General features: G+C 41.5%; 1 protein-coding gene across 2 annotated transcripts in view; it reads left to right on the top strand.

Annotated features, from left to right (window-relative positions):
- Window positions 1–1,571: 1,571 nt before the first annotated feature.
- DTNBP1 (dystrobrevin binding protein 1) overlaps window positions 1,572–14,356 on the top strand; it is a 145,866-nt gene continuing 133,081 nt past the window's right edge. Inside the window, exons 1-3 of one of the 2 annotated variants that reach the window (XM_032141141.2) lie at window positions 1,572–1,813; window positions 12,368–12,421; window positions 13,145–13,195. In XM_032141141.2, the coding sequence (XP_031997032.1) occupies window positions 1,758–1,813; window positions 12,368–12,421; window positions 13,145–13,195 (161 nt within the window). In that variant the 5' untranslated portion in view covers window positions 1,572–1,757. The remainder of the gene's footprint in view (window positions 1,814–12,367; window positions 12,422–13,144; window positions 13,196–14,356) is intronic. The other variant, XM_032141142.2, reaches the window with a different exon arrangement.

The following is a 14,356-nucleotide window of genomic DNA, read 5'->3' as shown; positions in this document are numbered from 1 at the left end:
GTGTAACTTGAATGGTAAGTAAAACCTATCTAATGTGATGCTATTTAGGATGTGACCCTTATGTTATAAGGAGCCAGACAAGGGACAGTTTGGAGAAATTTTTGTGAAAACACCACAGGTGGAAATAAACCTGGAATTTTCAAAGAACACACCAAAAAAGAAAAAAGGCTATTATGTCTTAATTGTCAAGGACATGATAGGTGACTAGTAATCAATTTGGATACAGTGCTAGAAAAGGTTCAAATTTTAGGGCTTTTTAAGGGGGTAAGTAGTTTGAATTTTATTCCAAGTGCCCAGGAGGCAATTGGAAGATTTTAAGCAGGGGAGCAACGTGATCCGATTGATCTTTTAAATAACTCTTTCTGGCTGCTGTGTCAAGGATGATTATAGGGGTGTGCATGGCAAAAGAGTAGAATCTGGAAGAACTGTCTGTGTTCCTACTGAAAGAGGATGGTGCCTTCGACCAGGATAAATATAGTGAAGATATAGAAAGAGAAGCAGGTTCCAGAAATACTTCAGGAGTAGAGTTGATTGGATTTGATAAGTTAATATGGGGAATGAGGAAAAGAGGGGAACCAGAGGTGATTTCAAGTGTCTTACCTTGAGCAACTTGGTGGATGGTGGTGTCATTTACTGAAATGGAAAATACAGGATGAGCAGATTAAAGGTGAACGTGCAATGAATGAAATTTTCAGTTTTGTGTATGTTGGTCTGAGATGCCTTTTGGATACATGTTGTATACATGCTTACATGAGTAAGCAACTGGTATGAATTGACGGAGAGGGAGGAAGGACAGGGCAGAGGATAGAGCTGTGGAAGTCATCGGTTCCTTGACAGAATTTACAGCATGGTAATAGATAGTCTCACCTATGGAACAACACATCTGGAGAAGAGCTGGGGAGGCTGGGCGTGTAGCCTTGGGAGTGGCTATTAAAATAGGAGAAGGGGTGGAGGGGAAGGGAAAGAGGAAGTATGGAGTGCTTAGCAAGAGAAGAATGGGTTTTAAGGATGGGATGATAAACTGCATTGAGAGCCACTGAGAGGTGGAGAAAAAATCAGGGCAGAGAAGTAATCAAAGGCACCAGCAACATGGAAGTCACTGGTGACTCGCGAAAGGCAATCACCTTTGATGTGTAGGGCACAAAAGCCTGAGGGGGTAAAGAGAGAGTGGGAAGTAGGAATGTCGAGACAGTCGACTATTATTGCCATTTTATGAATGAAGAAACCGAGGCTCAATATTTGACTATCTCATCCAAGGTGAAAGCCAGTGGGGTCAGATCCTCAACCTAGAATCCATGCAATGATTTGTGCACATTGCCTATGCAAGATAGATCCAATTCTCTTCCAAACCGTAAAAGCCAACACTTCCCTCAAAGGGGGCTTCGAGTTAAATCATCCTTTCACGATGCCGCTTCCATTTTAAAGAAAAAAAAAAAAAAAAAAAAGAAGGCCTGGTGCGGGATAGGGATGAGCGGAGGAGCTACCGGCCCTCTCGGTCGGGGGAAGACCCGCCCCTTTTCCGCAGCCCGAGCCCGGCGCAGTCCACTGCGGCTGCGCGAGCCTGGCGCGCGCGCGCGAGGGGCGGGAACGCGGAAGGGGCTGGGGCTGTGGCGCGGGGGCGAGGACCAGACCGGGAGCGGGGCTGGTAGTGGGAGTGCGGGGCGCGCGGTGACAGCGCGGGGTTGGCGGCGTGGGACTCAGGGGGCGACAGAAGCAGCAGCAGCCCGAGGCCTGAGGAGAGGAGACCGGCGGCGGCAATGCTGGAGACCCTTCGCGAGCGGCTGCTGAGCGTGCAGCAGGATTTCACCTCCGGGTGGGTATACGGTGGGCGACGAAAAGGGACCTGAGGGGGCCGGGCCGCCGCCTAGGATGCCTCTGCCTCGCTCCCTTCCCCGCGCCGCGGTCCGGGGTCCGTCCCGTCCCGCACCTCCCCGCCCCGCCCAGCCGAGGAAAGTAACGAACTTCCCGGCGTCCTCGCGTGGGGCGGCGCAAAGTAACTTAGGTCCCTGCGGGCCGCCTGTGACGCACACCCCCAGGACCAGGAGGCGCTCGGCGGCGCAGCGGAGCGCCCGGGAGGTGTGGGACCCTGCGGTCCCTTCCCGGCAGCATCAGCTGGGCCCTGGATGGGAGTCATGTGAGAAGCCAGCGCGCCTCACAGCTTCCGTCCCCCGGCACAGTGGCCTGCACCCCTCGGCCCAGCAGACACCTGCTCGTGCGCACCTGGAACTGGGCCAGCCACCCTCCCCGGGTCGGATTGCGCAGCGCAGCAACCTGCACCCTCCGGCCCCAGCCTTCTGCGCCGCGGCTCGGCTTTCACGCCCGGCTCGCCGGCCTAACCCTTGGCAAGGCTGGCCGCCCCTCCCCGTTAGCGTTCTTTCTCAGCGTGAGCTCAGCGCCTCGGCGAAGGAACTCCTAAGCAGGAGAAGCGACAGAACTCTAGGAATGCTTTTAATACCCAGCAGTTCCCAAACTTTGCCTAGAAACACCTGGGAACCTTTCAGAGTTCTGATGCCCAGGTCTCACCCCATACCTGTTAACCAGAGTGCCTGGAGACGGCGTTTTAAAGATCCCCAGGGGATTCTAATGGGCACCAACGCCTGGGACCCACAGGCCGAGACTCTGGCGCCAGATTGCCTAGGCATCCTGGCTCGACCACTAACCCAAACGTAGCTACTCAGCTGCCTGGCCTCAATGTACTGTTTCCGCTACTGTAAAATGGGGATAATGATGGTACTTAAAAAGTTATTACAAGGATTAATGAATTAACGTGTAAAACACGAAGTAAGCATTATGTCAGTATTGTTACTTAGTGCTTAACTCATTTTAATTTTTCCATCCCTTTAAAGTGAAAAAGATCTGTCTTTGAAAAGGATCTTTCAGCGTTAGCTTACAAATCCTGTTGGAGGATGCACTGAATGTGAGAGCATTTCCACTCATACTGTTTTAAATGCCGCCTCCTTAAGGTTCTCCTGCCTCACCTCTGGTAGTGGGATACAGGGCCCCCACCAGCCCGGTAATTTTTTTTTTTTTTCATATTGGCCAGGCTGGTCTCGAACTCCTGAGCTTGTGATCCGCCTACCTCGGCCTCCCAAAGTGCTGGAATTACAGGCGTGAGCCACCGTGTCCGGCCGACACCCCCCCCCCCCCCCCTTTTTTTTTTTTAAAGTGACAAGGTCTCGCTCTGTTGCCAGGCTGGAGCGCAGCAGCGCTATCATAACTCACTGCAGCCTCCAACTCCTGGGTGCAAGCGATCCTCCTTCCTAGGCTTCCTGAAGTGGTGGGATTATAGGTATCAGTCACTGCACCCAGCCTCGTTTTAAATTTCTAATGAGAAAGATATTAGCCAAAATTTTATCTTATTGGACAAAAATGTTAATACTATTTGCACATTGGGCGTTGAATAACAAACTGTCAAACGCTTGAGCACTTACCACGCGTCAATCATTTTTGTTAGTTTGCTGTTTAGAAAGTTATTGATGCTCGAGTCATTCACTGTTGGGTGTGCTTGCGTGCTTGCATTTTGTTCTCCTTATTTAGGAAAAGTACCTTCTTTTCAGAGTGTAAATTATCGTATTGAAAACCTTTTGGTGTGATGCTGAACTGGCCCATTTGTAGCATGAGAGTGGCCATTATTCTCCTGTTAGTACTTCGTGGAATTCCTTGATGGCATAACAGCCCATCTTGTAGTTACTATAACTCTGTAGGTCACATGGTTGCCTCAGAAGCATTCATGCTCCTGACCTTTGTAAGAAGGCATTTTACCCAGGAATGTAGTTTCTGGGCTGGGCTCTGGACTGCCAGGGCACAAACCATCCGGGGAGATCAGGGTAACCCTAAACGTTTAGAGTTTAATTAAGGAGAGACATGCCAAAGGGATCTAGTTAGAACCCCTTGGAAACTGACTTGACTTCTTAAAGATGCCATAGTCTGGGGCCATTTTGGATCTAGACATCCTGAGAGGGCTTCCTTAGGTCCTTTGTTGGCTTTCTCCTGTACAGGTCACTTTCAGCTGACAAACCACTGGACTGTCAGTGTGTGCCATTAGCCTGTCACCTGGTGGAGAAACAACTCATCTCCAAGTGATGTCAGTTTCCCAGTAGACCCGGACCTCTAGTGCCTGATGTTCACTTTCTTCAGGTCCTCAATTTCCTACACCTAATCTGTTCGATTAAACTTTCCCATATTCAGCTTCAGATCTACCTACTTTACATAACTGAATACTTTTGCCTTGAGGAGAAGAGACAACAGTAAACACAGCACACATGTTTATTATATGTTGGTAATGTGGAATTCAAAGATGAAAGAGACATGAGCTGCATCACTAAAAAGGAAACACATTACATAAATGCAATGCTGATATCATGGCTAATAAAATTAACATTAATTCCTTGATATTATCAATTATGCAGTCCATAATCAGACTTCTTTTGTTCTTAGAAATGACTTTTTACAGTTGGTTTGTTCCAATCCAGATCAGATAAGTTTCACACATTAAATTTGTTTAAAAACCAATTTTTAAAACAGATGACTGTCAAAGAGCCACATGGGGAAACTATTGAATCTTCCAACAATTTTGTTGTCCCAGCTACTTGGGAGGCTGAGGCAGGAGGATCCCTTGAGCCCAGGAGTTCAAGACCAGCCTGGGCAACACAAAGAAACCCCATCTTTTGGCTGGGTGCGGTGGCTCACGCCTGTAATCCCAGCACTTTGGGAGGCCGAAGCGGGCAGATCATGAGGTCAGGAGTTCAAGACCAGCCTGGCCAATGTGGTGAAACCCCGTCTCTACTAAAAAGTACAAAAATTAGCTGGCCATGGTGTTGCGGGTCTGTAATCCCAGCTACTTGGGAGGCTGAGGCAGAAGAATCTCTTGAATGCAGGAGGTGGAGGTTGCAGTGAGCCGAGATCGCACCACCGCACTCCAGACTGGGCGATAGAGCAAGACTCCATCTCAAAAAAAAAAAAAAAGAAACCTCATCTCTTAAAAAAGAAAGAAAAAATGAAAAAAACATGGCCCTGGCCACCCAGAGCTATCACATTGGACCTGGCGTTTCTGTAGAACACTTGGTGGCAGAGCAAGTGTGTGTGTGGAAGCCAGAGCAGCTGCCTTCTAAAATAGTTGGAAACACCAGGTGTGCTGGTTGCCCCAGGGACTGAATGGAAGGCCTCAGGCATTTCTGGGCTCCTTCAGTGCAGCCAGTGCAGCTCCCGCTGTCACCCAGAGCAGCATCCTCTCTTCAGAGCTTCTGTGATCATTTTCACTTTCTGAAAACTCATATGAAGGCCCTAACTCTAGACAAATTTACTTTTTTTCATTTTTAGTAAAATAGGACGATTCCTTATCAGTCTCAGAATGTCACTTTGGTGGTGAAACCATGTCCAATGAGAATGAATTTCTACATTCCATTCAAACTTAGAAAAAGTGCAGCTAAAGACCATTCTTTAAGGGCAGTGTAAAGATTACTGGTGGTTTGGGAGGGAACTCTAGGTTGTCCATGGACTTATGGCCTTTTTTGTAAATTTTTATGTGTAGTAACAATTATGTCAACATTGAGAAAAACTAGTGATTACATCACATTCTTTCTGCCTTAATTTGGTGGTGGGCCAGCCGAAGGCCACAGACTGAGGAGGATTGGTTCTGAGCCTCACTCAAAGATCTTTTCCCCTCACCTAAAGTGAGTTGTGATTTGATTTAACTGAATCAGAATTCTTGGAGCCTTTTGGAGAGGTCACATAAAATATCCATTTTTACAGAGATTGGCTTGAGCTCTGGGGGAGACTTTTGGACATACCAAAGTAGATACTTCGAAGCCACTCTGGTCTTTGACTTTTACGTTTTGAGCTGTTATGACCAAAGGCCTCAGGATTGAGGTATTTATTTAGGCATGCAAACCCTTCAGGGAACTGAAAATCAGATTTACTGACGGGTTTATAGCTGCCTGTCACAGGCTGGTGTTTCCTGTTTGTGATGCACTGGGTTCCTGTGGTTAGGGATAAAAAACCTGCTATTGTTGCAGCTAGAGGGTGTTTCCCCCTCAAAGCCCTCACTGCCCCTGCCGCCCACCTCCACCCCTGCCCAGTGTCCTCATTCTGTCTTCTTCCGTCCTTGTAGTATCTACCAAAACCTGCACAAAGGGGGTTGGAGCCAGTCATCTAAATTACAGTGTGGTCGAATGGCGAAGTGTTGCTTGAAATGTTGACTTTTCCAGGATTAATCATCTTCTTAAAGAGAAAATAATCTCAATATTCAACTTGATTTAATAAATATTTACTGAGTTCCTATTAAGTGCCAGTGCCAGACATTAGACGAGGCACTCAAAGTGTCCTTTTTCATAGAAGCTTAAAAAAGATTTGAGAGCCCATATGCTCAGTTTAGCCTAGTCTTTCCTAAACAATGCCTGTATATTGGGCCAGATCCTGTGGGTACAAAGGTGACTAAAACAGTCTCTGCCCACCAGATGCCCTAGACTGGTGCTGATGTAAAGCAAAGCAGAATGAGCAGAATGTTAAAGATACAAATAGTGTGGTATGTGAGTCCGAGGAAAGAGTCATTAGGATGCATTTACAGAAGGCTTCAAAGAGGAAGGGGTTTCTAAAACTAGGCCTTGAAGAATGAGGAGAAATTGCGATAGATTTGGATAAGCACTTTTCAGAGATGGAAGCAGTCCTGGGAGATGAAGCTGGAAAGGAGGTTTAGTGCCTAATAATAGAATATCTTCAATGCTTTGCTTAATTAATTTGTCAAATATTTATTGAGTGCTTACTATGTGGCAGGCACTATTTTAGGTACTGGGGATATAGCAGAGAACAAACCAGATAACAAGATCCTTACTCTCGTTCTAGTAGCAGAATATCTAGAATATCTAGAAGGCCATAAGTTTTGTGGCCAAAACTCAGGCTAAGGAGAAGATGGCCTACCTGTATTTCTGGAAAAATATTTCTGTATTTCTGGAAGAATAACTTGAGAGGCCGTGTGATAGGAAGATTGGGGATGGGGTAGAGGTAGATTATTTAAGAGGCTGTAATGAAGGTCCAGATGAGAGAGGCTAAGGCAGTGCTCATAGTTCAAAGGAGGGCATGGATATGTTAGGCACTGGTCGGATTAGACAGCAGTGGGAGATGAAAAAGGTGCAGAAATTGAGAATGTGAATTTGGAAGTATCTTAGATAAATGGTGTCATATACCAACATTAAAGAATTTAAGAATAGGTTTGAGAGAGAAGGAACAGTTAACGGTGAATTTGTGATGAGCTAGCTGCTTGACAGCTGAGAAGCAATTGGAAATTTCTGTTGCGCTCAGGTGAGAGGCGAGAACTTGAAGCCATGTATTTGGGACTTAGGATAAAGGCATTAGGATGTAGATAGTGTAAATTCATCTTTCTTTCCTGAATCTGTGTAGCGTTTGTGTGAATTTCTTAGGCTTTGGACCTTAGGTCATGCACTTTTAAGTGTGATTGAGGCTTTGGCTTTTCCCCTGATCTCGCTTAAGAGAGAGAAAAAATTGACGAACACTGATGTGAAAATATAATAGATTGGATGTGCCTTATGACAAAATATGCTAATTCATACATTTCTGTGGTGCTTTAAAGCAATCGTCCTCACCTTTCCTAATAGCCAGTGATGTAGACAGTTGGAAATTGAGTTACAAATAAATGAAACGTCATGCAGGTTCCCCACGCTGTTGAATCACTGGCTGATCTCATCAGTCATTGTAGTACTCAATGCATCATTGTGTTTATCTACATCTTTTTCTTTTCTTTTTTCCTCTGAGACATGGTCTCACTCTGTCACCCAGGCTGGAGTGCTGTAGTATGCTCATGGCTCACTGCAGCCTCAACCTCCTGGGTTCAAGCAATCCACCCACTTCAGCCTTCCAGGTAGCTGGGACTACAGGCATACACCACCACACCTGGCTAATTTGTGTATATTTGGAAGACAGGGTTTCGCCATGTTGCCCAGGCTTATCTACATCTTTTTACACTTTTTGTCTAAGCAGTTTTGTGAGTCACCCCCCTTTTTCAGTAGGAAGCCTCCATTTTAGTATTTTCTACAAAGCTCAAAGACATAAATATGCTGGTGTCAAATTAAGGTGAAGTTGTTGGAGCTATCTAAAAATAAAATTATTGAACTTTATGACATTTGAGGTTTAGTGCTTTGAACTTGAAAGTTGTCATTAGTAGAAAATAGTTGTCAGATGGCTCACTTAGTCTATATATTAATATGCTTACACAGCACTTATGTGTTCATGGGGTATATGGTACTTGGGAGAAGACCAAGAACAGGGCTGGGCAAGCGTTTTGTAGGCACATTGGGAACCTCTGCTTTATTTCACCTTAGCCCAGTAATGTAGTACATTGGTTTCTCAACTTTCTTGATGGAGATCACCTTTATTATCACTTTCATTTGAAATTAGCTCTGTAGTTTCCAGAATGCCTTTAAGGTCATATTTGGAATTTTATTGAATTCTTGTGGCAAATCTTTATGGTTGAGTATAATACTACCATTTTACATTTGAGGAAACTGGAATATTCCCCCAGGTCAGTATTTCCTTCACAGTGTGTCATGATATTGTAGGACATTAAACAGACTTTATGAGTGGGTTGTTTTCAGGACAGAATAAGTTCTCCAGAGAAACTGGAGTTATCCCAAAATAAAAATAGTGGGCTAATTTCAGGTGAATTCTGGGTTTTGAGGATGTTATTTTAGAAAATATCTTTTTGGTTTTTTGTTACTTTCTTAAGTATATCTGATCTTTTATATTTTTCATCTTAAGAATAATAGTTGGAAACAAGAAAGTTTAGCAGGCAAAAAGATGACTATTTTCAACTTTCCTATAGCTACTTTGTTTTTTTACTTTTTTTTAACTTCATTTTAATTTCCTATAGCTACTTTGTTTTTTACTTTGTTTTTGTTTGTTTTTTAGCAGGGAAAAAGATGACTATTTCCAACTTTCCTCTGGCTACTTTGTTTTCTCCAGCAGTTTCTGCATTTTGGCACATTGGCCATTTATTTGGAGAAGATGTGGTGAGAAAAGATGAATACCTAAAAGATTGTTTTTGTTACTAAAAATGTTTTTTTGGCTGGGTATGGTGGTTTGTGCTTCTAATCTCAGCACTTGGGGAGGCTGAGGTGGGAGGATAGCTTGAGCCCATGAGTTCAAGACCGGCCTAGGCAACATAGGGAGACCCCTGTCTCTACAAAGGATTTTTAGAAACTAGCTGGGTGTGGTGGTGTGAGCCTTAGTCCCAGCTATTTGAGAGGCTAAGGTGGGAGGATCACTTAAGACCAGGAGCTTGAGGCTGTAGTGAGCTATGATTGCTCCATTGCACTCCAGTCTGGGTGACACAGCAAGACCCTGTCTCAAAAACAAAATTGTTTGTATTTTACAAAGTCTCAAACACACACACAAATAGAATAACACAATGAACCACATATATCCATTGCTGAGATTTAACAATTTTCAGATATTGCCACGTTTGCCTTGTCTCTCCCTTTATTTACAATGTAAATCTCAGACTTGCCTACTATACCTGTGATATGTCAGCTTGCATCACTAAAAAGGAAACACATTACATAAATGCAATGCTGATTTCATAACTAATAAAATTAACACTAATTCTTTGATATTATCAATTATGCAGTCCATAATCAGACTTCTTTTGTTCTTAGAAATGACTTTTTACAGTTGATTTGTTCAAATCCAGATCAGATAAGTTTCACATATTAAATTTGGTTAAAGACCAATTTTTAAAACAGATGACTATTAAAGAGCCACATGGGGAAGCTTTTGTTGAATCTTCCAACAATTTTACTTTCTGTTCCCTGTAACACTCCTTTTTTCCCTTTCATTTCAAACAAGTTTTTTCTTTTTGTGGGTGGCGGGGAGGAGATGGGGTAGGGGGGCGGAGAAGAGAATTCCAAACTTGGCATATTACAATTAAGAAATTAAAAGTTTGTTTTAGAAATAAATAGTTGAAATACCAACTTAGAGATTTGCCGGATCATGTAATTAGAGTAGTCCAAAGAGGATCTTAGGAATTCCCTTTCACACTCAGCTGTATAGAATTGTCCTGAATCACTAAAAATAATGCGAGAATCATTTTGAGTATGATGCACTGCTGTATATAGCTAACTAGGATAATTTTGCCTGAGATGTTCCAACTAAGTATTTTGATCAAACTTTATAGTGGAAATAGTAGAGCATGGCCATAAAAATTGTTTTCCCTAGCTTTTGCTTAATCTTGGTTTAAACCAGATTTACTAGTTTCCAAGATAAGCTTAGAAATTTACATTAGACTTTTACACAATTTCCTAGACTTATCTAGAGAGATATACTAATTAATTTTGTATTAAAGAGATTGCTGAATCTTTTGAATATTGCAGAGGAATTGATCTTGTCAATATTTTATTTTTTGAAAAAGATCATAGAGTAATATGAAACTCTTTGTATGACATTGGCATTCTAATTTGGTTTAAAAAAAATGCAGTTTATCAGAAGTCCCCATATGGTGCTTAATCAGACATTATAGACAGAAAAGATGGAATCCTGTTTCAGAACCAGCCTGCATAGTTGTGCAGGTTGTACACTGTACCATGCATAGTTGAGGCATTCATGCAAGAGTCAACTTGTGTATTAGGACAGTTTCTGGATGATGGCAGTAAAGTGTCTGGAGGAAGGAACACCTATTTCTGTTTTTACAAAGACTTTGTAGGGGCCAGCAGTAGTACTGTGGCCTATATTTTCAGTTTCTGTTTACAAATGAATATTTGTTGAAGTGATTGAGAAGAATGTGTACATGATATCTCATTTTATATGATATTACTGCATACTGTAGCACTCACTTATTGGCAGCCTCAGTTATCTGTAACAGAGTCCACAGCCAAAATAAAGTAAAACTGGGCCAGTGAAGTGAAAATAAATTGTACATTTTATGAACATCGTATTTTACATTTAAAAGAGCCTGTTAATTCTATATATGCAGCTCTAGCCCATTTATCTGTTTTCCAGTGCAATAATTTAAAAGCAGCAAGTAGAGGGGAGGAAACCGCTAGAGTTAAATAGCTAGCAAAAGCAGTGAGTGAGAGCTGACAGCCAGGTGACCAATGGTAGAGAAAGAAAATTTAGGAAAGGTAGACATAAGAGCCCAAACAAACACAAAACTACCATAGATTGGTTTCAGGTTAATAGATGAAGATGCATTTCTATCTCAGAAGTATCAGGGGAGAAAACTGTTTTGCTGCAAAATGTAGTCAATGATATTCTTAATACTGATCCTGAGTTATCACAAAATGTTAAATGAAATATACCAATTCCTCTTTAATGAATGAAGTTTGTAATATATTTTAAAAAGCTTTTTCTCAACTAAAATTTCAAATGCTGTGGGCGCTTAAAGAGATTTGAAGGCCTGGGTAGCATCTACTTAATGAAGTGTGCTGCTTAGACATCTTTGTTACCTATTGATTTCTCCTATGTGGAACATTACTTTTTCTAAAGATGCCAGATGAATTACGTTTCTGTGGTCTGATCACATTTAGGAATCTTGGTTTCTAAAAAAGGGACTTGGGGTAAGAATATGAAAATAAGGCCTGGTGTGGTAGCACACACCTATAATCCCAGCTCTTTGGGGAGGCTGAGGTAGGAAGATCACTTGAGGCCAGGAGATAGAGACCAGACTGGGCAACATAGTGAGACCAAAATAAAAGTGAAACAAATAGCTGGGCATGGTGGCACATATCTGCAGTCCTTGTTACCCAGGAGGCTGAGGTGGGAAGATTGCTTGAGCCCAAGAGTTTGAGGTTACAGTAAGCTAAAATCGCACCACTATATTCTAGCCTGGGCAACAGAGTGAGACCATCTCTTAAAAAAAAATTTGCTACAGATTTTCCATTTGTAGTATCTAACATATAGTAAACACTCAAATATTTGTTATCTTTTGAGGTACTTAATTCTTGCTTAAAAAAAAAAAAAAAAGTAGCTTATCTGACCTAAAATTTTAACATGTGAAAATTTGTGGTTGAAAAATCTCTGGGCTGGGTGGGGTGGCTCATGCCTGTAATCCCAGCATTTTGGGAGGCTGAGGCAGGAGGATCATTTGAGGCATGGGGTTTGAGACCAGCTTGGACAACATAGCAAGACTCCATCTCCACTAAATAAAAAAAGAAATTACCCAGGCGTGGTGGCAGGTGACTATATTCCCAGCTACTCAGGAGGATGAGGTGGGAGGATCACTTGGGCCCAGGAGGTTGAGGCTGCAGTGAGTAATGTACATGTCACTGCACTCCAGCCTGGACAACAGAGTGAGACCCTGTCTCAAAAAAATAATAATAATCTCTTGACTTGTAAAAATATTATATTTTATATTGAATTATAGGCTGAAGACTTTAAGTGACAAGTCAAGAGAAGCAAAAGTGAAAAGCAAACCCAGGTAAGCTTGTGCTAAGATTTTAACTTACTATGACTTAAATTTCATACAACTTTTGGTTGTGTTCACAATTGTGTAATTATATTAATGAACCTTAGATTTGTTGAGTGCATCTGACTACAAAATAATTTATTGATTCTTTCTAAATTTTGTAATGGGAAAATTTTCTAATAAAATTGTGAAATGGTTGAAAAAATGGTGAAGTATAATTGTTTTACTCTGACAGTCAGTGACTTATTTGATCACAATTAGTCATTTTTAATTTGTATAAGAGCAAAAGTAAAAGTCCTGAATTATTGAAAAGCAAATTAATAATGAAATACTACTTGGCAAATGAGCCTCTTTAGCTATGTTAACTGTTTTATGTGAAAACGCCAGGATTGTGCTGTTTGTCCATTTTTTTAATTAAAGCATGTGACCAGATTTCATTTTCAACCTAGAGATGAACTGTGATCTTACATATTTGTTCTTACCACCATTATATTAAATCATTTATTGTATTGTATGCTGAAGACAATCTCTGGGGCAAAATGATGGTTGATAGTGTGTTACAGTACATTAACTCTGAAGTAAAACACATTTCTCTAAAAAAAAAAAAAGTTTAATAATTGTCATTAGTGATTTTAAAATATATTACAATTGACAATGTCAAAATTCTTGTATGTACCTTTTTTTTTTCAGTTGGCTAAATCAAGAACAGTTTTAATAAGTGTTTCTTTTGGGCAGGACTGTTCCATTTTTGCCAAAGTACTCTGCTGGATTAGAATTACTTAGCAGGTAAGTGTTTTCATTTGTAGAGGAAGGTTATACTTCTGACTGTTTTACTGACCAAAAATATCTGTTAATTTTGTAGGTTAAAAACCTTAAAACAGCTAAATTTTACCTTAATGCAGTCATTGGAAATTATTTATGTATTATTTTCCTTGAGGGCTTTCACTTTTCACTTCATTAGCACAAAGTCCATTCAAACTTTGAGCAGACAGATCACTATTGTATTTACAAGTCAATACTTTATGATAATATGTATGGCTTCTTTATTACAAGAAAATTGATTCTGGATTTGAGTCCCCAATAATTTTGTTTTTTTACTTTGATTCTTACGTCATTTCTTTTCCAATCCATTCTTTTATTGACATGGAGTTTAATATTAAAACATATGGTCTTTTTAGAGATAACATCAAAAGCACAAACAACAAGATAAAAATTAGACACAATGGACTTGGTCAAAATCAAATACTTTTGTGTGTCAAAGAACACCATCAAGATAGTGGAGTGACAAAACATAGAATGTGAGAAAATATTTGAAGATCATATATGTGAGGAACAGCATGTATCCAGAATATATAAAGAACTTTTAAAACTTAGCAATAAAAAGACAAATAACTCCATGAAGAAATAGGCAAAAGACTTGAATAGACATTTCTCAAAAGAAGATATGCAAACGACCAATAAGCACATGAAAAGATGCTCAACGTTGTTAGTCTTCAGGGAAACGCAAATCAAAACCACAATGAGGCCTGTCGCCGTGGCTCATGCCTATAATCCCAGCACTTTGGGAGGCTGAGGCCAGCAGATCACTTGAGGTCAGGAGTTTGAGACCAGCCTGGCCAACTTGGTGAAACCCTGTTTCTTACTAAAAATACAAAAATTAGCTGGGCCTGGTGGTGCATGCCTGCAATCCTAGCTACTCAGGGGGCTGAGGCAGGAAAATCACTGGAGTGCAATGGTGCGATCTCGGCAGAGGTTGCAGTGAGCCGAGATCGTGCCATTGCACTCTAGCCTGGGCAACAAGACCGAAACTCCATCTCAAAAAATAAATAAATAAGTAAGTACAGTATGTGGTTAAAGTATGTCATTATACATAGTTCTGTGCTTACTAATGTGCCATTTGACAGATGTGTGGTAAAGATGTATGTGGGAGACAGTATGCTGCTTTTC

This window comes from Hylobates moloch, unplaced genomic scaffold, assembly GCF_009828535.3.
Source record: "Hylobates moloch isolate HMO894 unplaced genomic scaffold, HMol_V3 SCAFFOLD_20, whole genome shotgun sequence".
Lineage (NCBI taxonomy): Eukaryota > Metazoa > Chordata > Mammalia > Primates > Hylobatidae > Hylobates > Hylobates moloch.
Note: the sequence above shows the minus strand (reverse complement) of the source record. Positions and strands in the feature narration are given on the sequence as shown.